The sequence below is a fragment of the Phyllobates terribilis genome, unplaced genomic scaffold, assembly GCF_046119375.1.
Source record: "Phyllobates terribilis strain yellow unplaced genomic scaffold, ASM4611937v1 Scaffold_1__5_contigs__length_1240528914, whole genome shotgun sequence".
Taxonomy (NCBI): domain Eukaryota; kingdom Metazoa; phylum Chordata; class Amphibia; order Anura; family Dendrobatidae; genus Phyllobates; species Phyllobates terribilis.
The window spans coordinates 185,270,479-185,296,172 of NW_027362761.1; the positions used below are offsets into that span (position 1 = coordinate 185,270,479).

Here is a 25,694-nt window from a genome sequence, read left to right on the forward strand (position 1 = left end):
TTAGTGAATATTTTGTTCAAGGTATATTGTGTCAATTTTTTTGGACAAAGTGATACCCTGGGGCGTTTTACTAATTCTGGGGGTGCTTTAGCAGTAATTATTTTAGAAGCTTTGTATCAGGCACTGAGCGCTAATGCTATAGAGGATCCTATGAGACTCAAAATAAAATTAGCTGATGTACCCTATAGCACACTTGCATGTTTTCCTTTGGCATCTAAGACCTGGGAGGCATGATATGCCACCCGCTGTTCTCAAACTCATTTATACTTGATTTGCAATTTCTGCTCAGGCTCAGTGACATGCTACTTAAACAACCCGACAAAGGACTAAACCACGTAAAATATGCGTTTTGTGAAACATTCTGCAAATCTTGAAAGGAATGTATCTGTATAGTCAAATGAACTCCAGAAAACACAATGACAATTTGCAGTCAAAGCAGTACTGGGGTATTATGACGTAAAAGAAGAGCCGTCAGTCATAAGGGGTCAGGTGGGAGGTATGTGGATAGTTATATGAGCAGATAACAGGATTCTTTGAATGTTTCCACATGAAATAACTGCATTCATGTATCTGTTACAGCAGCGGAGTTAACATATTTTCTGTCAGGCGAAGGAACAAACTGAGACTCTACAGCCTGTATGGGAGGGCGGCCCCCAGCCTGTTTAGAGGGGCGGACCACTGGTCCACAGCAAACAGGATTTGCATTATGAGCCTGCTATGGTCATGTCCCTTCAACTTTCTTAGTGGTTGTTGCACCTACAGTTAACAGACACAGATGTCATGTGAAAAGCCACATGCTCTTCCCTGCACACAGCCTCTCATTCTTCCCTGCTTCTTCTTCTCTTCCTTTTCTCTGCCTTTGGTTCGCTTGTTGTGTGTGGCAGCTCACTTGCTTCCCATTGCATAATCCAGCCCCCCTCCTCATCCGTGCAAGTGATCAGAAAGAAATCTGGAGCGGTGTCACAGAAGAGCAAGGGGAAGAAAGCTGCGCAGAACGACGAACGACGGAAGGGATGCTTGGCTCACTAGATCTGCTGCTCTCCGTCTCTACGAGGAGATTTGTCTGCTAACTCTCCAGCCTGGGATATTCATGATTGCGCTGAGAGAGAAGTCTGTCGCCTCACTGCCACCATGCGAGGTAAGGGGGCACTTGGAGGCCACTTACGGGGTGCCAACACTTGAGTTCATCCCAATAGTTTATGGTTCTCTGCCCGTCACTGTTTGACGGTGCCCTGTGACCATGCAGGGCATTTTTCTAATTACTTTGTGTAGTTGGATGATTACTATGTCTAGAGACCTGAATGCTTCCCATGTACAGTGCAGTTGTTTCTGAAGATGTGATGAACCCTCCAAAAAGAATTAGTACTAACTCATCATTAATTAGTATTTTAATTAATTGATCAGATACGGTCTACATTTCTGTATTGCTTATTGATCGATTATGTCACAGACTTTGGAAAGATTTCACAGCATAGATTAGATATTTATTCAGTATTGGTTGGCCATTATATACAAAAATAAATTTAGTGAAATGCACAAAGTGTACATTATTTGATCAATGTGGTCAATATTTTTCCAATTCTTCCCAAAAATTGCACTGTGTATGACCATTAAAAGGAAGGACAATGTTTATGGTAGTACTTGAAAACTGCAGGTTGTATCCAATCACTTACCTGGAGGGGATAGTCCCTTAAGTTCATGTAGTGAGTGGCTAGTAAGTGTTTTAAGAGGGGCTCCCCTGGCACAAAGCTTTCTTACTGTTCTACACTCATCTATTGCATTCGCTGAGTATTCTGTAGGTTGGATCTCTCTCTGTCTGTGCATCCCAATTGAATCAGGCACTTCTTCCAGGTCACTGGCAGCATGATCTCTCCAAGCGGAGACATGTCCACTGGAGCGGTGTTTGTGTGTGGAAGGATGGGGGGTCTGGAGATGCGCACACAGGCTTGTTACAATTAATAGAAAGCTGGAGTACTAAACCCGGACTACTTATTTTGCTGATGGCAATTATTGCACTTTATAAGTAGTCCAGAGTTTATGTACATCCATTACAGAATGGAAGATGCTTTGGGTATGTTCTTCAAAGAATACGTGTTGAAGTAAGAAAAGTACTTTACGGATAGATGGTAACACCTATAGATATTATTATAAGAATGATTTCACTAAACTTTTGTCTTGTGTTATGTACTAATTTTTATGATAGGTGTTCATAATCCAAACATAATACCATTACGTAAATTGTTACTGATACCATAACCTAATTTCTTATACAAGCGCATACTTCATAATGGAGGTAACCTAGCACAATGCTATAGGGCAGCGAATAAAGTATATGTTTCTCTGGATACACGTAGAGACTTTTATTAAAAGCAATAATCCAATATTTTTATCACTACATAACAGTTCAGAATTCCCATGTTCTTCTCTTAACCAGGAGGTGTAGGATCCCAAATTACGGCTCTTTTCCTTGTCAAGAACATGTCATAATTTGATAATGACAAAATTACACAACTTTAAAAAATTGGATACGTTTTGCCATTGATTGATAGATTTTGGTTGGTTGTATCTGATCGCTTCAAGATCATTGATGCCCCAATTAATTTCAAATGAAAATCATTGTGTCTGAAGCCATCAAAAATTGGTCCCCAAAGATAATAATTGCCTGTCCTGTACACTGTCTGTATCCTGATTTCATTAAGCACTGAAATCACTGGCCATTAGTATTAATGTACTTTACTATTATCAGGTGACTGTTTATACTACAGAAAAGTTGTTAGCTCCTAATTAAAAATCTGGGTCCCTCACTTATTTATTTCCTACCAGCACAATCACAATAGCAGCTAAAGATGCTGATCTGGCACTTATCTCTGGAATAATGCATACAAATTAGTGTGAGGTTGCTTAGTTGAAGGGATTTTGAAGCAATTATAGTAATAAAAAGGATATTTGGATTTAGTGATAATTGTATTTTTGTTGCTTGGCTAAGGAAAAAAATGACTTACCAAGGAAAGGAGAGGAAAATAGAGGGATGTTTCCAGTGGTCAATGCATACTTTAATTGCAGAGTTGCAGAATATGTTACCAGTTGAATATAAGTTTGATTCTTGATCAATAGGATCGCAAGTAAATTGGTTGTCAAACTGCTGGACAAGATAAAAGACCTTGTGAGGCATAAGAAGCAGAGGCAGATCCATAGGCGGGAGACTCTTTAATAAGTGCAGAAAGGGACAGAACTTGTTCCTCTCTGTGTGCAGTGCCTATCTGCAGATCAATCCATATAGAAATCTGATTTGCAATGCTTAGCTATGTGTATATATGTGTACACACACACACATATATAGATAGATAGATAGATATACACATATATAGATATACATTTGTGTATATACAGTATATATAATCATTATCAGTCAAGAGTAATTTAGTATATTATCCAAACATCCCGTATTGTCCAGAATGGCGTACTCTCATGTCAAGGTAATATTTAAATTGTTTGCAACAATTGCTCCTCTCTGATGCACCTTCCCGTCCTCACACAAATCTCTCTTTTTGCTGTGTGCAATCAAGTGGATTGTATCAAAAGCTTTGAACTCACATTCATCCACATTTTGATCTAGGGCCAACATCAAGGATTTTTTTCATAGCCAGTGGAGTTACAAATACTGTAGAAGGCAAAATGTGATATTGCTTGTTATTGTTCCCTGTATTGCATTTTGCCCAACATCAATCATGACAGTTTCTTTGGCATCAAAGCCAAGTGATCATGTCTGAACTCCCCTGAATGGGAATGGTGAAAGAGATGTGTGGCATGGTAATAGGTAGACATGGAGAGATAATGTAACTCATTTACACTTCTGGGGGCAACCAGTTCTGATCGCTGGTGAACCTGAGGTCCATGGTGTTGAATAGTAGATGCTGGTTCACACTACATTCACAGATATAAATCAAGGTAGTTTCAAATATTCTATGTCATAGATCAACTAGATTTATAATCACCGTAATCATAGGCCTTGGAAAATACTTAAACTATCAGTTCTAAGGGGAGCGTAAAGTATTACATTTATATTGAAGAAAACCCTAAGGCTTGGCTAATAGAAATTCTCTTCATCCCATTATTATCTCTTTAAAGGTTAATTTTCATGTTACTACTCCAAATATATAGTAACAAAATATCAATATGCTACATTTATAGCTGTTTATAAACACACAATGAGATGGGTAAACCGACATAAAGAGCGTTATTTTCATTTTTGCACATTCTATGATTTCTGGGTTTTTATTAGTCTAGTACTATAAAAAAAATGTAATCAGAATCAAGAGTATACTTTTTTCCTGATGCAGAGGTGTAGTAGGGCTTAGTTTTTCTGTAATTACAACTCGTGTAGTTTTACATAGGACTGCAGGTGAACTCAGTGCATCACGTTAACTCAAGTACACAATGTTACACAGCTCTGTTACATCTGTTTATCTGGGAAGCAATAGAAGATACAGTGGAAGACCTAGATAATTCTATTATGTAAGACGGTTGGGTCAGATATTCTCATAGGTGAGAGGTGTAAAACTTTTCTATATTCATCCAATCAGTTCTTTCCATTATACAGTAAATGTATACAGTATCTGAACTGATGCCCAAGTGTCTGCTACACTGAGACGTACACAAATTAGTGTTTGGTTGTGCAGGTCACTTGAGCAGAAAATTCTGGATATGTCTCATGTTAGTCTTAGTTGGCAGCCGACCTATAAAATAATATAATAATCTATCAATCTATCTATCAATCCATCTATCTATCCATCTATCTATCTATACCATATCTATCTATCCATCTATCTATCTATCTATCTATCTATCCGTCTATCAATCTATCTATCCATCTATCCATCCATTTATCTATCTATCCATCTATCCATCCATCTATCTATCCATCTATCTATCCCATATCCATCTATCTATCTATGTCTGTCTGTCTGTCTGTCTGTCTATCTATATCTATTACTGTACATAACTTACTGCATATAGAATTATACATCTATACATGTCATAATTGGAGCTGATAGGATATGGCTTAGATCATTTTGTGTTAGCTACAATGATTCTTATGTCTTAAGTAATATTCTACCCCCCTTATTTTGACCCCTAACAAATATGGAAAACGGTATAAACGTCTTGTCTTGTTTTTGACTCTGCACCTATTACGGCATTATTTTACTATGGTAGAAAGGCAGAATTCAATTTCAAAGGAAGTTTATATAACACCCGAAAGTACAAGACAACCTTGATTAGTCACATTTTCTTTTTTATGCTGAAATAATTGTGCTCAAAGGCCCAGCATTCAGAAGCTATCTTACAAACCGATACTCAATTAATATTTCTATTAAATGCTGCTTTTTGGAAAACAGCCAAAACCAAGATATATATCTTCTTAGCGACTGCACTGACAAAATGTATCTGTTATATTGTAATATTGTATCCCAGGCCGCAAAGATGTAGTATCATCCCGAAATAACACAAACCCTGATTAGTGTGATTTTTATAATGATTTCAGCATAACAGTGCTCCAGTGAGCAGCATTGTGGTGTATTCAACGTTGCACTCTGTCTGACAGCTTTAGCTAAACCAAGCGGATGTTCTCCAGTAATAGGGATGGGAACATTTAACAAGACAAAAACTATACAATCAGTATAGCGGCCTTTCATAAAAATGGGAGCATTAGGACATCACCGTCAGTCACAGAGTTTGTCCCTTTTTTTATGTTACTGTTATACATGTTGGATATTTTTTTTTAACCAAAGTTATCTTTTGAGTGGGTTTAGTTTTATATAAGACATAAATGAGATGTGAATAATGAGGCAAAATATTTTCCTATTAGTTTGTGGTTTTCTCATATTTTTGAGCAAAACTAGATGAAAGTAGAAGCTTCTTTATGATAAAAATCACTTTTACATTCCCGCTAATTGCTCATTATTTACCTGTATCTAAATAGTCCCACACCTTTGTCAGCCATAGTGGTTTATTAGCTGCGTCCTGTTTTCAGTCCGTCATCCATCTCATGTAACCCTGTCATTGCTGGCACTTGGAGAAATCCCTTGCTTCTCCAACTTATAGTTAAACAATATTGAGCAGTTTCCTTTCCCTATGTCCACTGGATAATGTTTTCCTCTCGTGCACGGATTGAGTTGCATTTGTTATCATGTGAGAACAGATAAGCAAGTGTATATAAATTTTATATGCAACTTGCATAATTAATACAGCAACACATTAGTCATTTATAACATGGTTTCCCTCTACATTATCGTTTCCCAAGCCAGAGTGTAACGTTCGTATGAAGTTGGACGCGTTAGGAGTTCAGTATGTGAAAGTTGACATATGAACAATGAATATCGACAGTAGAATATATATTTAAATTTCACTTTGTTAAACTCAGGAGATGTCTTCAAGATGTCATTAAAAAAAAAGTTTTGGCAGCTGAGAAGACTTCTAATTCACATTGATAAGTATTTTTTTTCCTGTAATAATTTATTCCCTAAATTTTAAGTAACAAATTAAATTTTCCAATTATTATTCGAAATCGCTTAAAAAAAACCCCAAAAAACAACAACTAAATGAGTTATATAAAAGTTGGCGTCTTTGTTCTTTTTACGGCTGGACGTTTCAAACAGAACTGATGAGCATCAAATGAAAGTGTCTTTCGCTGCCAAATAAATCAATTTGTTTCTTTCAAATAAAGCAGCGAATTTACCCTAGACAAGGCTTGTGCTCTCAAACTGAAGGATGTCTGCTTCGTAGCTAAAGACAAAGGAAGCACACAGGAATAAATATTGATTGAACTAATCATCTGATGAATAGGAATGAGCTTAACCAGTACACCATTATAATGGGTTGTGTTAACTAGCCCCTTGCGTGGCCCATATGCTGCCCTTTCAACCCATGACCCTAGCTATTCAGTCTACAATGAGGGAAACCACAGGTGTTATAACGGCATCCTGAGCAAATGAAGCTAAATAAAACAGTTGTGTAAATAACAGACAATAGAATAGTTACACTGAGTTCTTCTTAGAACAACATGATGGCCAGACAATGACATAGACATGGGCCATGATGATCAGACCATGACTGTGTGACAGCCTCTTTCAGAATCGTAAATGAACACTTCCAGACTGGCTCGAAAATACACTGTCTGGACCAATGAGCAACCTAGTTACTGCACTGATTGTCGTCTGGACACTTAATGATGGCCTTTTTCTCAAAGACGCATGGCTGTAGAACTCATAACCTTCATAATTACGGATGTTTTCCGGGTTGTTTGTCTTCTTTTGTTGGTGCTGTAGCTCCATGAACACAATCTAAACTTGGCACGTCAACCATTTTCGTACTTAAGGACAGACGTTCCCCGTTTCAAGCTTTAGTATTATTTATTATGTTTGCTTATTCAGTGCTAACATATTCCACAGCACTTTACAAACATTGTCGTCGCTCAATATCCCAAGAGGGTCTAACAATATAAACTATTAGTATATCTTTTGGGGTAGTATTAATATATAATCTATGGAATATCTAACCAAAGATGTTGATGTAGGACGGAGGTCATATTTTATTGCTATAGGCCAGAATCACCCTTCCTGAGATATATATCCATCGTCCGTTAATGGCTAGTGTTTTGACGGGATGGTATACTTGCAATTCCAATATACAGTAAGTGATGGTCTGCAGTGTTATAGAAATGGGAGGTAAAGTTGCTTATTAAAGCAGACTTTTGTACATTTTATGGTATAATGTTAATGAGTTCAGGTCCATAACTCAATGTAAACATTCATAATCTAGTCTATGCTAGGTATAAATAGTATAATAGCTTAGATTATTAAATAAAATATACTGAGGTTACGAGAAGATAGAAGTTAGGAATAGATAAAAACCAACTGAACAGTTCTTCATAATCTCTTTTCTGCAGTTACTTGCTGTTTTAATGGCTGAAATGTTTATTTTTTTATTAAGCAAATTAATGCTCAATTATAGAGCCACAATGTCCTAAAGGTAACACGATGTTTGACTTTTGGATATTTTCTCTAATTGTAAAACCTGTTTGGTAAATTTAATGACCTTTTTATTACAGATCATTTTGATATAGGATAGGTGTTATTTTCCTTGATTTTTTTCAACATAGAACCAGTTACAACTTTTTCTACCTGACATTATAATATAAAAACTTTAATTTACTGGGCACCTTTCAGAAACATCAAAAGAAAAAAGAAAAACCACAATTTCATGTCATTTTCAGGCCTTAGGAAACACCATTGTCTACCTGTAGAGGGAGCACTTGATGACAGAGGTTGGACTAATCCTTCCTTATCATAAAAAATATTTATATTATGCTGGATTTGTACAAGGCAAATACATTTTTACCCTTAGAGTTTTGCCTCTGAAGATTGTTCAAACTGTTTACATCAAAATATGTTGATTTTTGGGACATTGTTCTGCAAAATGAAACTTTTTTTCTTAAACTGGTAAAGTAAAACAATTAGAAGTATAATTCTCCTAGAAAGATTTTTTTTCTCTAATATCTATAAAATGCATGGTTTACAGAAAAGGCGCTCCCTGTACCTATCCTATCTTCTAAAAATATGGAACCTGTTGCTTCCAAAATTTGAAAAGATAATTCTCCCTAGTAGTTCATGTATGGCAATGTTACATGGGCATCGTCCTTGTGTGACATATTTAATTTCTACTGGATGAAAAAAAAAATCCCTTAGGCCCCCAAAATGCCTGACTTCTAGGATAAGCAGCAATTCAGACTATTTCCATTTCTACACGTAACATCAGTACAAAATGCAGTGACAATATTCTACCAAAAGAGAAAAGAAATAGTGAAATATAACCATTTAACCTATTAATTCATTATCTCAGTTTTTTTTTCTTTACAAATTATTAAAGTGGGTCTATGATGTGGACGTATCATACATAAACTTTATTCAAAGCCAAATTCCATCATACTATTAAGAATTTGCTTCCTCTACTAGCTAAAATTGAGCAACCTATGGCACGCTATAGATAGTTATGTGGAGATATAGGCACTCTATATGTGTAGTGTGTAAATCATAAGCGCAAATCATCTGCTCAACCTGGAGACCCTTATAGATTGATGAACTGAACCCAAAGTATTTGAATTTCAATGTTCAGCTTTGACTGCAGTTGTATTTACAAGTTCTTAATAATTAACATAAGCTAAAAGGGCATTAAACTGTGTGTTCTACAAGGTACAGACCCCCCAAAAGTTTTTTCTTTAGCTAGCAACCATGACATGACCACCTTGAAATCTCCATGTTCCCAAATATAAAGCTTATTTATTCCTTTTCTTCACTCACAACATTGGCAAACATTCAAATTTTGGTACTACAATATTGATATATGATATCTATTGAGATGACTGTCCTAAGAATATTTTATTTTCTGACCACAACTAAACATGGATTTTTCAAATCTTTATGCTAAATGTATGGCACGTTTTGCAGCAGAATGGCTCAGTGGTTAGCACTGCAGCCTTACAGCACTGGGGTCCTGGGTTCAAATCCCACCAAGGACAACATCTACAAGGAGCTTGTATGTTCTCCCATGTTTACGTGGGTTTCCTCCGGGTTCTCCCGTTTCCTCCCACACTCCAAAGACATACTGATAGGGAATCTAGACTGTGAGGAGACTGTTATGATAATGTCTGTAAAGCGCTGTGGAATTAATGGCGCTATATAAGTGAGTAAAATAAAAAAATTAAACTGTCAAACGTTATTAGTCTTGTAATAGTTATATAGACCAGTTTATAACAATAGTAGCATAGAAGATAAATTCACTTTCTCCATTCATTAGGAACTAGTTCATTTTGTAGTAATATGTTCTTATATATTCAAGTAGTCTATAAAGCAAAAATAATAACACATATAATACAGTATACCCACATTACTGATCCATTCCTTACCCATTCCAATGCTGCCACCATGCTGCCCCTTTTCCAGCTATTTACATCGGGTCAGATTAATAAGAAGGACTAGACCCACGGGAACAGACGAGAATTAAGTGAGTTAAGTGAGTGTATTCAAAAAAGTTTGCATTATAGATTATTTAAACATAATTTTTTAAACATATTAGAGGTACTTTTGAAAATTTGACCATATTATATACTTTATGTATATGTGTGCCATTTATATTTCTTTTTGACATTCACACTAATATGTCTTTAATATGCAAACGAGCATGGCAGTGCGTTAATAGCGAAACCATGTCGCCATTAGAGCGCGAGAAGGACACTATACATCTAGTGCATTAACCGACTAAACCTGTGAAGATGCAACACATCCATGTAATGCGAGCCATTTGTGTTTTAAGTCTCTTCCCAAGAGCGCTGATGTTTCTTTGCTTCTGTAACTTGCTGGTGAGAAATTCCAACTATTGATTTTACTTCTGCTTCTCCATTTCCTTCACTGTTGAGTTTCTTTACCTTCTCAAGTACCCCTAAAGGTCAGATTTTAAGGATCCTTATGGTCAGAAGTGGAATAATTGCTGTGTTGGTCAATTATTCTTATCCATAGATAAGGGGTATTGTGAAAGTACATCTAGATGCAAACCCTTCAGGACACAGCAAACTAACATTTACTCCTGTAGGTAATGACATTGTTATTCAGAGATGATCATCGTTTGGACAGCCACTGCAATTTTTATAGTTTCAGAAACTAAAAGCAAATGCTAACAAGAAAACATTGTACAGTGATAGCAATAATAATAATAATAACAACACAATAATAATAAGAGAACCCTGTACATTACTCTTTAAATGCAAATGGTACTTATATAGTTAGGTACTGTACTCATGACAGCATAGAAAGGAAGACTAGTATGGGTTGATGTCATACATTATGAAGGATCATAAGACCAATATTTTCTCCTCCTAAAGTGCTACCTGTGTTTCTCCTCCTAAAGTGCTACCTGTGTTTCTCTTCCTAAAGTGCTTCCGGTGTTTCTCCTCCTAAAGTGCTACCTGTGTTTGTAAATGAGCCCTTGCCATTATTTTCCATGTTATAACCAGCAATTAAGAATTAATTTGTCAAAAACATACTGACAGGGAATTTAGATTGTGAGCTCATAGGAAAGATGATAGTAATATCTGTAAAACGCTGCAGAATATGATGGCGCTATATAAGTAAGCCGAATAAATAAATAAATAATCATTTTATTTAACTGTCATCAATTAAATTGTTTTATACACTTTGTTTTGCCGTCTGTCAAACACAGACATATGTTTTCTTTCTTGTTACAATAGCTTGTGTTTCCTACTGTCAGTAAATCAGAATTGCATGCTGAGGAAAGTGCCATAGCCCTTGTTATCTTGTAGGTAGTCATTCATATTTAGATATAAAAAGTATTCCCTTTAGTGTGTCATTGTTTTGCTAACATTTCTCAATATTTTACTGAGACCTCAGATCTGATTTTCTGATTTTTTGCAAAATTTACAGTTCAAAATTGTCTCTTAGCTGGCCATGGACATTGGATATGTGTTATTACCTTCTGCTATTTTAGGTGAGATCTGCCGATTTGAGTCTAATTTATATAGTGTAATACTGATTGGTCCCTGGTATCTCTAAAATGCATTCCATATATATCTGCCGATATGTCATTGTTTCCATCTGACATTTAACTAAAATGCCTGTAGGAAACTGATTGAGGAACTGATACCATTATTTCTAAAAAGATTGTTCCTAGCTTTCTGGTGCATCAGTTGTTGGGTAGGCGCTACAAGGTTTTTTGAATATAATGTACCATTTTGATCCAGCCCTGAATAAGTGCCATAAAGCAAAATAGTTAAAAAGCCTTATAGCAACTTGGCCATGTTTGCATCAGTTTTGCCATCAGTTGTGATCCAGTGGAGTTTCATCAGGCTTAACAAACTGAGCCCGATGCACTGGATGAATGTGAACCTAGCCTTACATTAATAAACAAGGTAGTGTCCAGTCGGAATATAATCTACTCATTTCTCTCCATTCCTCATGATCTTTCCTCTCTTATTGAGATAACATCCATATAGTGATCTTCAGACATATCTGCAATATTCTAACACATGATAAATCGCAACAATCCGTTGCATTAATGAGGCATAGAAAACATGTATATGACACTACAATTAATTCAAGTCATACTAATTAATTTGCAGTTAGCTAAACGATCATTTACCCAAAGTGCCCCAATAATACACAAGTCTGGGCCCCAGCAAAGGTTCATATTTCAGTAGATGTATGGAGATGAGCATTTGCCAAGTACATTAGTTGTACAAATCTCCCTGGATTAATAAAAATCCATCATATCCAACCCATGTTTAACCTGACACAGAAGTCAGGCAAGAGGTCACAAATATTACATTAACGGCACGTCCCACCAAGAAGCATAAGAATCAGTCTGGGCAAATTGTTTGCATCTCTTTTACAAATAGCACATATTTGCATCAACCTGTTCATGAATTTGAGTAGAGGAGGACTTAAAGTCAGAATAGAAAATTGGCACATTTTTATACCATCGACCTTAAATCCCTAAGAAATCCAAGTAGTCAAATTTGACACACTTACTGATCAAGTTAAAGTGGATAAAATAATATTAATTCTACAATAAATGCCACCCACTGGATTTAGATAACTTCCAAATATAGTACAATGAAGTGTCAAGAAGAACCTGTAGTTTTGGTATGGGTAAGAGAAGAAATATTGTGACTCCTTGTAATTCTACAAACGCTTGTGGAATTCTCAGCTTTTGTTATTACTGAAATGTACGTCTAACGAGAAGACTGGAACCACATTTGTGTTCCTTCTTCTTGGGAAGAGCTGGTAAATCACAAGTGTCCACAATTCGTATTTTCTCAGTATCTTACATTGCAGATCATTGGGAACTGTGTGTATTAGACGGTGATGGTAGCACATTCTATTAGTGCCATGCAATAGTAATTGAGAGGAAATCATTTAACTGACATGTCAATGGCAGAAAGTCAAAACTGTTATAAATAAATCGAGACATTCCATTGTAAAGTTTATATGGAATCAATAGATCAAATATATATTTGTCCACATTGACATATTTACTACAAGTTCTGTTATCATTAGGTTTTCAAGGCTACAATTCATTATAGAGTCTGTGTGTGAGTAATAACATTGCTTACTTATCTTATTTTTCAATACTTAATATGAATTCTTTAGTTGAATTGACCACTAATCCAGCCAAGCCTTTTCATATTATGGAATACAGACATTAACAGACTTGGACTGGCCCTCGGGGGAACAGGTGAATCCCCCGGTGGGCCCCTGTCCTACATGAGCATTGGGTTTCTAAAGGTAGAAAAGTGTCAATCAGTTGATCACTTAGTATGTTTAAATCTGATTACTGATTGTCTTCATGTGGCCAGTATAAATAGCAACTAGCCAGTACCTATGCAGTGAGTTGTTTTTCTAGGGGTTTTTGCAGTTTCTTGAGGATTTCTTGTATGTAAATAAAAATTCTTCAGCTATGAATAGTTACAGGAATCATTTAAAAATTCCGAGCAGCGGAAGTAACAAAGGATGATGATTCCTGCCTCTCCATCTGTTGCTTTCCCATGATGTTGTTTGATACATCATGTGATGAGTATAGTTCAACAGTTGGAGTGTTATTAATTGGCTTCCACTTCTTTAATTGGCATCTCTCACTCTCCTAAATTAATAGTTGCATCTTTTTAATACAATCAATACCATTAAAAAAACTATATATATTTTTTCAGGTACCTTGTAATGTTTTTAGTAAAGGCAGAGAAGAAAAGGAAAATTATAAATGATGTATTTCATTATTCTGCCCCTTGGAGACATGTCCCATAAAACATATTTTCCAGATCACTAGTTTCATTCCCTGACCACTTTTTGTGAGTAGAAGGGATGTTATAAATACTGTCTGGAAATAGCATATTAATCTAATTAATTTGCTAAAAATATCATTACGTTGCCTACTCGATACTGTTCAAGGTGCTAATGACAGTGGCATCGTACATGTTATATAATTTTAGCTTCACATTTAATCATTTAAAGGCTTTTTATATGATAGTAACTGAAACTGTATAAATATGACTCGAATGGCAACTATACTACAGCAGAAATTCCATGACATCTATCATAGATGCTATCCATATCTCTGCTAGACTTTCTTCTCAACATAGAGTTCGGACAGAACTAACAATCTTGAATGTTCCATCATCATTCTCCTTATAATTTTTTACATATCTTTGTTCTTCTGAATCTGTCATTGTTTAGTTTTTTGTTCCCGTGTCTCTACAAACCTAAGGTATGTCCCCTTCTACCCAGTATATAAATCTAGTTGAAGACCATGCCCTCTTAGCTAACATGACTACACTTACATACACGGAAGAGATGGGGGGCATATCTCAGGAATGAAGAGGTGCAGGTACAAAAAATTTAATTCATGAGAAAAATGGCATTACCACAAGGTTAAAAAACTACAAAAGGGACAGGTCCTCTTCAAACAGATTTTCCACTTTTAGAAAAGTGGTTCCAAACATTCAGATACTAGTAAAAAAAATACAGATAGTACTCACCCTCCCTGGGACCAGCACCGGCTTCTCACCAATGTTTCTATCCCTTTGTTTTGGCTGTAGTGGTGAGATTACATTGACAGAGCTCATTAAGGCCGCTTTCAGACGTTCAGTATTTGGTGAGTTTTTTACCTCAGTATATGTAAGACAAAATCAGAGGAAAAGTATAATAGAAACACGTCACCACTTCTGTATTTATCACCCACTCCTGGTTTTGGCTTACACATACTGAGGTAAAATACTGACCAAATACTGAACATGTGAACGTGGCCCTACGCTGCAGACAAACTCCTTTTCAACAGATGAAAAATTGCCTCTACATAGTAACAGTACATGCTAACAGAGATTCAGTTTTTTGCCTTTTGTGGATGAGTAACATACAGAATGTGGTAAGTCTCGGCTATCGAGAAATACCACTCTATAGAATGTGATTAAGTCACGTTCACACATGATGGTCACAAGCGTTAGTGGGCTTGAGAAACTGCTTACCAGTTTTCTAAGAATCTAATAAGAACTGTGTGCTTGACCTGTTCTTGATCTATGGCAGCTCTTAGGCTTTGTTAACACATTATGGCCTGGTTGAGGACACTGTGCAGTTTTTGCCACAATTTTCCAAAATTGCAGCAAATACATTGTGATTTCCGAAAATCTTGGCAAAAAATGAATCACGGCTGCAACATGTGAGTTTGAAGGAAGCAAAAGCTAATAACTTGTGTATTTATTTGGATATGCCATAAATGTCTATGATAGTAATACCCCTATCTGCCATTTTTGTCATCATGTAGACCTGTCCTACCCAGGGAAAATATGGGCTTGAAGAAGAAGATACGACAAATAAAAGCACATCAAACACTTATCATTATATATCATCCCATGGATGTTTTTTTCGGGAAATACATGCATGTTGAGACAAGACTGCACAATTTTTCTTTTTTTAACCATAAGGCCATGTTCACACGTTGAGTATTTGGTCAGTATTTTACCTCAGTATTTATAAGCCAAAACCCACCCACTCCTGCTTTTGGCTTACAAATACTGAGGTAAAAAACTCAAATATTCAGCGTGTGAATGTGGCCTTATAGTGACAAAGCAATATATATATTCAGGTAGAAAAGCTTTTTTCACAAAGACCCTGGTTGTAGGTGAAAAGAACCAGATAGGCCCAAATGCTTGTATAGTAAGGATCCCTTGCAGATAAACAATTCTCTGTATTATGGCAGATTTATTATGCTGATAATCATTTTAATTTGGGGAGATTTACAGAGGAAACACGAGGCTCACACTTAAGGGACATGGATTGATTTTACTTCTTGTCTTCTGTATATAATGAAGTCATTTTTAGACAATATAAAATAAGTAAAACCTTTAAGCAATTGCAAAACATAGTAGAAATGTTAAACTTCACTGGTAAAAGTCAGTGTAAAATGAATTGAAATAATGATCTCTCTGGGGATGATTTATCAAATAATGTTCCTGGTTCATGCGGCCAGATACTTGAATTGGAGTTGCAGCAGGAAGTCCTATGTTAAGCTGCGCCAGAGTTTGATTAATCACCCTTGGTGACTATGTACAGAAAGAAGATGAAAAGGAGGCTTCAGTTGTGCAACATATCAGTTATGTCACAGACTATAGACGTTACTTACAGTAGGAATATGTGGCATGATAAACAGCCTCCTTTAATTTTTATTAACGCATATATTTGAATATGTCTTACTTGCATGGGGTTTTGTTTCATTGTCCAACGCCAAGTGCAGTATGCTTCATGATAAAGGCAACCTACTGCACCAATGTCATGTTCTATGCCGTCATTAGTTGGGCACAATTACTTTTATAAAATCATATAATGGTTTAGATTTATACAGCATTTCAGCGAATAAGCCAGTAATTGTAAGTTATTACAGATTTGTATCCGCTTTATTTATTTAAGTCGTGTTAAAGGGACATGTCACTTGCTAGAAATATGTAATTTTTGTTTATCTAGTATAAATTTTCTTCCCTGTTTGGATATGTAGTCTTTTAAGTCAATCGGGAGTAGTCTTCAAGACGATGCCTACAGAAAAGAGTAAAATAATAAGCCCACTTGGCTAACAAGACTATATTTACATACAAGGAAGAGGGTGCCATGTCTCAGGTGCGGAAAAGGCGCAGGAACAAAAGAAAAACAGCACCAGATTCAGGAGAGCATTGGCAATTCCACTGGGAAAAAAAATACATATTTATGGCTAGTGACTGATGCTCTTTAACACCCGGTATGTCTTCCGTTACATGTGACATTGTCAAAGGGTTTTCTTCCCATAACCCTAAGATACACCATTACATCCTGAATGGTGAAGTCTTCCAGGAACCTTAGAATAGAGTATAAAGTGGCTTCCTTTAAGGTTTTCTCCTGTAATATATCCGTGAATTATATGTAGAAAAGCAAAACAGTCCTATATAAAAGTAGATATAGATGAACATAGGTGATGTCCCCATAAAATCACTTTAATTTCCTGTATACTTATCTTGAAAATTACATTTAGAATCATTGGGTTGTCTTGGATATTACGCATATTTTACGCGTTTGTTTTTTTACTGTACCTAATCCTCTGCCACACTGTGTAATAAATAATGTTAGTTTCTCAAATAAATACAGATCCTTTATGAATATACCCATCCTTTGTATTAAAGTTGGATTAACCCATAAAATACTTCCAATTAGCAGATGTTATAATTCTCAATGTCGGAATAATGTAAATATTCTTAGTGTAGACAGTGAGTATTAGACTTGGAGATGGATTACAGGGAGATGTTAGATATTAATGGATATATATCTCATGCTATTTCTGTTGATGAGTGAGTGCGTGAATGGTTGAGCCCATAAAACCACCTTCCGAAGATTAGTCCGATCTGGTATATTTATAATTGAGTCAGTCTTTGTTTTTTTAAATGTGTGCTGTGATTGTTGTGTACACATTCTATAAATTATAAGAAGTTGTAAGAATGTAGAATTATCTAATATATATACAGCATATATATATATATATATATATATATATATATATATATATATATAAATATATGCATCGACCAATACTATGTCTTTATATGTAACTGCCATTGCACACTGGACTGTATAGAACATGAGACTTACGCAGCTCAATGCCCATTTAATCCATTGCCCGTGAACAGTAATATAGAAGCAGATGGGTGGTTCACTGTGGATTAATTATGTCAGCAGGGGGGAGCTGCAAGCAGCAAAAGTCCTGCACACAATCAGTCAAAATACAGAGAAAGTCTCTACTCAATTCTAATTCATACTTAACCTAGGATAGTAGAGGGTCTGTCTTTCTCAATCTGTCACATTGTCATATTTCCTTGTGACATTTAATTGAAAACACATGAAATATATAGACATTACCCACACAAATGTGTATAAGAATATATACATATATGTATATACATATATATATACATATATATATATATATATATACACACACATATATATAGTGGTGGCCAAAAGTATTGGCACCCCTGCAATTCTGTCAGATAATACTCAGTTTCTTCCTGAAAATGATTGCAATCACAAATTCTTTGGTATTATTATCTTCATTTAATTTGCTTGCAAGGAAAAAACACAAAAGAGAATGAAGCAAAAATCAAATCATGGATCATTTCACACAAAACTCCAAAACTGGGCCAGACAAAAGTATTGGCACCCTCAGCCTAATACTTGGTTGCACAACCTTTAGCCAAAATAACTGCGAACAACCGCTTCCGGTAACCATCAAAGAGTTTCTTACAATGCTCTGCTGGAATTGTAGACCATTCTTCTTTGACAAACTGCTCCAGGTCCCTGATATTTGAAGGGTGCCTTCTCCAAACTGCCATTTTGAGATCTCTCCACAGGTGTTCTATGGGATTCAGGTCTGGACTCATTGCTGGCCACCATAGAAGTCTCCAGTGCTTTCTCTCAAACCATTTTATAGTGCTTTTGGAAGTGTGTTTTGGGTCATTGTCCTGCTGGAAGACCCATGACCTCTGAGGGGGACCAAGCTTTCTCCCACTGGGCCCTACATTATGCTGCAAAATTTGTTGGTAGTCTTCAGACTTCATAATTCCATGCACACGGTCAAGCAGTCCAGGGCCAGAGGCAGCAAAGCAACCCCAAAACATCAGGGAACCTCCGCCATGTTTGACTGTAGGGACCGTGTTCTTTTCTTTGAATGCCTCTTTTTTTTTCCTGTACACTCTATGTTGATGCTTTTGCCAAAAAGCTCTACTTTTGACTCATCTGACCAGAGAACATTCTTCCAAAACGTTTTAGGCTTTCTCAGGTAAGTTTTGGCAAACTCCAGCCTGACTTTTTTATGTCTCGGGGTAAGAAGTGGGGTCTTCCTGGGTATCCTACCATACAGTCCCTTTTCATTCAGATGCCGATGGATAGTACGGGTTGACACTGTTGTGCCCTCAGACTGCAGGGCAGCTTGAACTTGTTTGGATGTTAGTCGAGGTTCTTTATCCACCATCCGCACAATCTTGCGTTGAAATCTCTCGTCAATTTTTCTTTTACGTCCACATCTAGGGAGGTTAGCCACAGTGCCATGGGCTTTAAACTTCTTGATGACACTGCGCACGGAAGACACAGGAACATTCAGGTCTTTGGAGATGGACTTGTAGCCTTGAGATTGCTCATGCTTCCTCACAATTTGGTTTCTCAAGTCCTCAGACAGTTCTTTGGTCTTCTTTCTTTTCTCCATGCTCAATGTGGTACACACAAGGACACAGGACAGAGGTTGAGTCAACTTTAATCCATGTTAACTGGCTGCAAGTGTGATTTAGTTATTGCCTACACCTGTTAGGTGCCACAGGTAAGTTACAGGTGCTGTTAATTACACGAATTAGAGAAGCATCACATGATTTTTCAAACAGTGCCAATACTTTTGTCCACCCCCTTTTTTAGGTTTGGTGTAGAATTATATCCAATTTGGCTTTAGGACAATTCTTTTTGTGTTTTTTCATTGAAGACAAATTAAATGAAGATAATAATACCAAAGAATTTGTGATTGCAATCATTTTCAGGAAGAAACTGAGTATTATCTGACAGAATTGCAGGGGTGCCAATACTTTTGGCCACCACTGTATGTATGTATATATAGATGTACATGGAGAGCAAAATATATATTTATATATAATCACATATACAGTATTATTTACTTCCATTCTGTCATTATCAATCTACGTATAAATTTAAACTAATTCAGTTATTACATTTATAATTATAGTAGGTTCAGATGAAAAAAATGTCGCAATAAGTACATTAATAATAATCTATCTATCTATCTATCTATCTATCTATCTATCTATCTATCTATCTATCTATCTATCTATCTAATGCTGCAAATAATTCCATAATAAAGCACATACACACTCCTGAACATTGAAATTACAACACCAAGTAGGAAAAGTCGTGGAGGTATGGAAATCACCAGATAGATACACATGTTAATGATATACAAATGATGAAAAATTGGAAACAAAATTTTCAAAACATCTCAACTTATTTTGTGTAAAATATGAGCGGCAAACACAAAAATACATGTATTTACACACCTTGTCATGCCATCAATGAGGCTATTAAAGGGGTTGGCCACTATTCATCTATTATAGCTCTAGAACTAGCAGTGAATAAATCAAGCATTTCATCAATTTACTTAATTTAAATATAATAATTCATTTATCTGCCCCATTTCACCACAACTCACACTCCCAGGAGCGATATAGACACTGATTCTTCTATAAAATGGCATCCATAGGAGATCATGGGATCGCATCCTCCATGACGAGATGCACATTCGCGAGTGATTCACATGATCTCCAATATCGGCGCTACCTCTACCCATATTGCGCATGCGCTTTTCTCACTGCACAGGCTCAGTAGAAGCTTGTGCTGGAAGAGATAATCAAGTGGCCGCCAGGGATAGTTGTACAGTGTTCATTACAAATAAAGATTGTAAATCACAGTTGCTTGCTTCTTGGCATAAAGCCCTCTCTATTCAGTGGTGTCTATAGACCCCACCTGCATTTCATTGAATCTTTTGCAGGACACCATGTGTGAGCTTTCTATCGATTCTCCAAGATCATTCGTCAGAACACCTCTAATCTGGCCTTGCACATCACCTCTGGTGGGCCCGTTGCGCCCACATAGGAGAGTAAATCTTTACATTAAGGCCACGGCCCCACTATCAGTATTCGGTCAGTATTTTTTCTCAGGAGTGGGAGCCAAAACCAGGTGAGGAACAATCAGAGAAAAGGTAGAATAGAAACAAGTCACCAATTCTGCATTTATCACCCAATCCTGAGAAAAAATACTGACCGAATAGTCAGATACTGATAGTGGGGCCATGGCCTAAGTCTTGGGCTCGAGTGACATGTATTTTAAAATATTTTTGACATTGCCATAGCTCAATGATAGTAAGTCATTTATCAGGGAATTACTTATACAGACCAGATATTCTCTTGTTCCTGCACTTCTCTGTTCCTGAACTATTGTCTCTCTTCCTTGTATATAAATCTAGTCTTGTTAGTCAGGGAGACACCCTTAAAGAAGAGTTGAGAACCACATCCCCTTGACCAACAGGGCTAGATTTAGATGGAGGGAAAAATCTAGGGATTGGAGATCCATAGGAACAAAAGAAATGCAACTCCAAATTCAGAAGAACAACAGCTTTTATATTAGGTAAAAAAAACAACTGATGCAGTATATGGCAAGAGATAAGTCCTCTTTAATTCTCCAATATTCTTCACAGCTTCTCCATCAGTTTTTATGGGCTGTTTTGTGGATGCCACTTTTTAGGCAGAACTCATACTATGGGTAACTGTTCTGTCTTTTGCAGATAGATCCATATAGTAATAGCAGGGCCTTTAGCTTGCTGTAGGATTAAAATAAAGGCAGCTCTAATAGAGATAATTGAAGAATTGTTGTGAAGGCTTTAAATACTTTAGCTACTGTAGTAGTTTTCTTACAGAGCGAAATGACTTATTCAGAAAACAATTCATATATTCTTCTGACAACTAACAAATAAAATTAAAGATGTAAAGAGAAAAATCTACAAGAGCGAGTGAGTGATTACGACAACTCTACCATATGGTTCATAATCTGCATTATGGTCCACAGATCTGTAGTTAAAACCTTAGGAATTGCAATTACTGCTTATGCGTAGCAGCCTCCATCATTATTAAGCTAACATGTTGCTCTAGTGGTTAAGTGGTAGCTGTAGGTTGTTCTGAAGCCAGACCCAATTCCATTACTGCACATTTCAATGGAGATCAAGCTGATGCTGTGCTAGTTAAACACTCGCCGTATAACACTGACGCGCCCCTGGGCCTGTATCGCGCTGCGTTGCGCACGCGGGAGCTTACCCGGAGCCGGATCTGTTGAGTGTTGTAGTCTCGTGGCGGTGACCCGGTCCGTGCCCAGGGAGTCAGACTAAGTGGCGATGTATTAGCAGTAGATGTTGGATGACTACGCCACCCGTTGAATGCAGCTTTGGAGCTGCCGCTGCAGGGCAGACCGCTGAGGCCGGTGGAAGGATGGTGCAGCGGGGATGGTATAACCCCCAACGGGAGGGGTATGGCCTCAGGGCAGCCGACGTGGATGATGGGGGTAGCAGGAACCACTCGGAGACGGTACGGTGTAGTTCAGGGTCTTTACTGGTGACAAAGATAGACCCTCCCGGAGTACTGGCTAGCAATTGGGGCCTGGTCAGTCCTTGAGCAGATGGGATCTCCCCTGGCCAGGCGGAGTTGTAGGCCTCCCAAACTAACTGTACTCTTCTGGCTACCTTGCTAGAGGCGGTATAAGTAGCCCACGTCCCTGAGTGTACCGTGTGGTGCTCACCCGTATGGCCGGTGACTCGGGTCCTTCTAGTAGCTTCCGCTCCACGACGGCGGTGCTGGTCCCATGCGTGTGACCGTGCCTTCGGGTTTCTGGGCCAGAGGACCTGCAATCCCCTGCCGGTCGGTTTCTGCTGCTGGGTAGGAGTTAGTCCCCACAGCCTCGGACTCCGGGTCCGGTAAGAAATCTTCTCAGTCAGGGCGAGCTCTGCAGCTGCCAGCCCCTGACTCCTTGTAACACTGCTCCCACAGAGCTCCTGTTGTTTCTTCCCATTGCTGCTTCTCTTCTCTGTCTCTACTTCTGGCATGGCCCAGGAGCTGGGCCCAGCCGGAGCCACAGCTCCCTGTCAGCCCTCCTGGCTGAACTCTCCCTCTGAACTCCCTAACCCTGCCTCAGCCCCAGGTTTATCTAGGGGAAGTTCTTCCCCTCCCAGGACTGGGCAGGAGGTGTGGCATGTATAGGATCCCTGACCAAGAGACCTCCCACCTGCTCTCAGACATAACATTGCTGTTACTGTGGAAACCAGACCCCTGGGGTGCCACATTCCCCCCTAGTGAAATTTAGTACTCCGGGACTAAACATATTTTTAGAAAAACATAACAAGGTATAAACAATAATAATACAATAAGAAAAACACATAAAGATGGTTACGGCGTGTCCGCAACCGGGTGCAGTTTTGAAGAAAAGCAAGGTGTCCATTTCACCAAAACAGGGAGACATAACCAGGCAGGGGTCTGTCCTGCCCCGAGTCCTTAACAGTCTTTAGTCCGTCCTGGGTTACGCTCCAACTATGTACAAAGGATTCCCGGTAAATCCACCAAAGACTCCCATAAATTACTAGAAACACATAATTATTTACAGGATATGGCCGCTCTCAGTCCTCGGCCAGTGGGGATAAGGAATGGCTGTTCACAGTCCTCAGCCTGTTAAGGGATAGGGACACACGGGGAACAATTCACTAATCCCAACGGGGACCATATTTTAATTAGCAGCAGTCCTTGTACCCTTATGGGTAACTATTTACAGCTCTTTATTCACGCTACTTCCCTTCGGTAGCTATGTCCTCTTTGTGCTCCCTCCTGAGGGTAGTCCTCAGACCCGTCCGGGTCCTCTTGGCTTTCCTCGTATTGGTAGTACTGCAGCTCCTCCTCGGTTAGCTGGGTTAGTATCTCTGCGACAGTCCTCCTCCCAGGTGGCCAGGACTTTACCTCCCTTTGGGCTGCCCCGGTTAATTGGGCCACCAGGATGCTCACTTTTTGCTCCTCTGTGAGGGGATACACCTGGAAGAGGCTATCCAGCTTTTCTCTAAAGTCATGCAGGGTATGTGACTCCCCTGAGTACTGGGGTAGCCAGGCTGCCCCCGGGATATAGGGCATGGTGAAAGGCATGACCGCAACAGCGGTGGCGCTGGCGGGGGTTGAAGCGGTGAAGCTCTCCTCCGTATCCGGCATCCTTCTCCCCCCTAGTGGACCGTGGCCTACCTTGCGATGATCCTCTTCCGTAGGCCGCGGCTCCGCAGTGGATCGTCAGGGTTGAGGACCTTCCGTCGCGCTCCTGTGACGTCAGCGTCTGCTGGGCTCCTTCCAGGACCTTACGCGACGTCTGGACGTGAGGCGGGGCTTCAGTTCTCGCGCGCTTTCGGAGTCCACGCCCCTCTTCTTCCCGCGCGGCGTCTTCAAGATGGCGTCCAACGGCGGGAAAACTCCACGGATGGCGGGAAGAAGGCAGAAGATGGCGCCGGATGGCGGGAAAACTTCGCGGATGGCGGGAAGAAGGTAGAAGATGGCGCCGGATGGCGGGAAACCTCCACGGATGGCGGGAATCTTCACCACTGGTAAGTTTGAACAGTCTTTTTCAGGCACGCAGTACCCGGTGGTTGCGGGCACGAGATCCTGCCGACTACGCCAAAGTTGACGCGCCCCTGGGCCTGTATCGCGCTGCGTTGCGCACGCGGGAGCTTACCCGGAGCCGGATCTGTTGAGGGTTGTAGTCTCGTGGCGGTGACCCGGTCCGTGCCCAGGGAGTCAGACTAAGTGGCGATGTATTAGCAGTAGATGTTGGATGACTACGCCACCCGTTGAATGCAGCTTTGGAGCTGCCACTGCAGGGCAGACCGCTGAGGCCGGTGGAAGGATGGTGCAGCGGGGATGGTATAACCCCCAACGGGAGGGGTATGGCCTCAGGGCAGCCGACGTGGATGATGGGGGTAGCAGGAACCACTCGGAGACGGTACGGTGTAGTTCAGGGTCTTTACTGGTGACAAAGATAGACCCTCCCGGAGTACTGGCTAGCAATTGGGGCCTGGTCAGTCCTTGAGCAGATGGGATCTCCCCTGGCCAGGCGGAGTTGTAGGCCTCCCAAACTAACTGTACTCTTCTGGCTACCTTGCTAGAGGCGGTATAAGTAGCCCTCGTCCCTGAGTGTACCGTGTGGTGCTCACCCGTATGGCCGGTGACTCGGGGCCTTCTAGTCGCTTCCGCTCCACGACGGCGGTGCTGGTCCCATGCGTGTGACCGTGCCTTCGGGTTTCTGGGCCAGAGGACCTGCAATCCCCTGCTGGTCGGTTTCTGCTGCTGGGTAGGAGTTAGTCCCCACAGCCTCGGACTCCGGGTCCGGTAAGAAATCTTCTCAGTCAGGGCGAGCTCTGCAGCTGCCAGCCCCTGACTCCTTGTAACACTGCTCCCACAGAGCTCCTGTTGTTTCTTCCCATTGCTGCTTCTCTTCTCTGTCTCTACATCTGGCATGGCACAGGAGCTGGGCCCAGCCGGAGCCACAGCTCCCTGTCAGCCCTCCTGGCTGAACTCTCCCTCTGAACTCCCTAACCCTGCCTCAGCCCCAGGTTTATCTAGGGGAAGTTCTTCCCCTCCCAGGACTGGGCAGGAGGTGTGGCATGCATAGGATCCCTGACCAAGAGACCTCCCACCTGCTCTCAGACATAACATTGCTGTTACTGTGGAAACCAGACCCCTGGGGTGCCACAACACAAATGTAACAGATCATGGCATTTCATTCTTGTGGCAAGCTGATGTTGTGAAGGAAGACGTCATACTGGTATTCTGCTATGATCTATTACGTCAATCAGGAAACATTTGAAATAAATAGAATTATGACTTGTACTGTAACAAGCATTTTGAGGAAAGATATCAAAACCTGCATATTATTTTAGTAAAATAGTATACTCTGACCTGTGCACAAGGTTCTGCTAAATAATTCCAAGCTGAA

General features: G+C 39.3%; 1 protein-coding gene across 1 annotated transcript in view; it reads left to right on the plus strand.

Moving 5' to 3' along the window:
• Positions 1-658: 658 nt before the first annotated feature.
• RORB (RAR related orphan receptor B) overlaps positions 659-25,694 on the plus strand; it is a 279,059-nt gene continuing 254,023 nt past the window's right edge. The window contains exon 1 of the mRNA XM_073670612.1: positions 659-1,138. Within this exon, the coding sequence (XP_073526713.1) occupies positions 1,132-1,138 (7 nt within the window). The 5' untranslated portion in view covers positions 659-1,131. The remainder of the gene's footprint in view (positions 1,139-25,694) is intronic.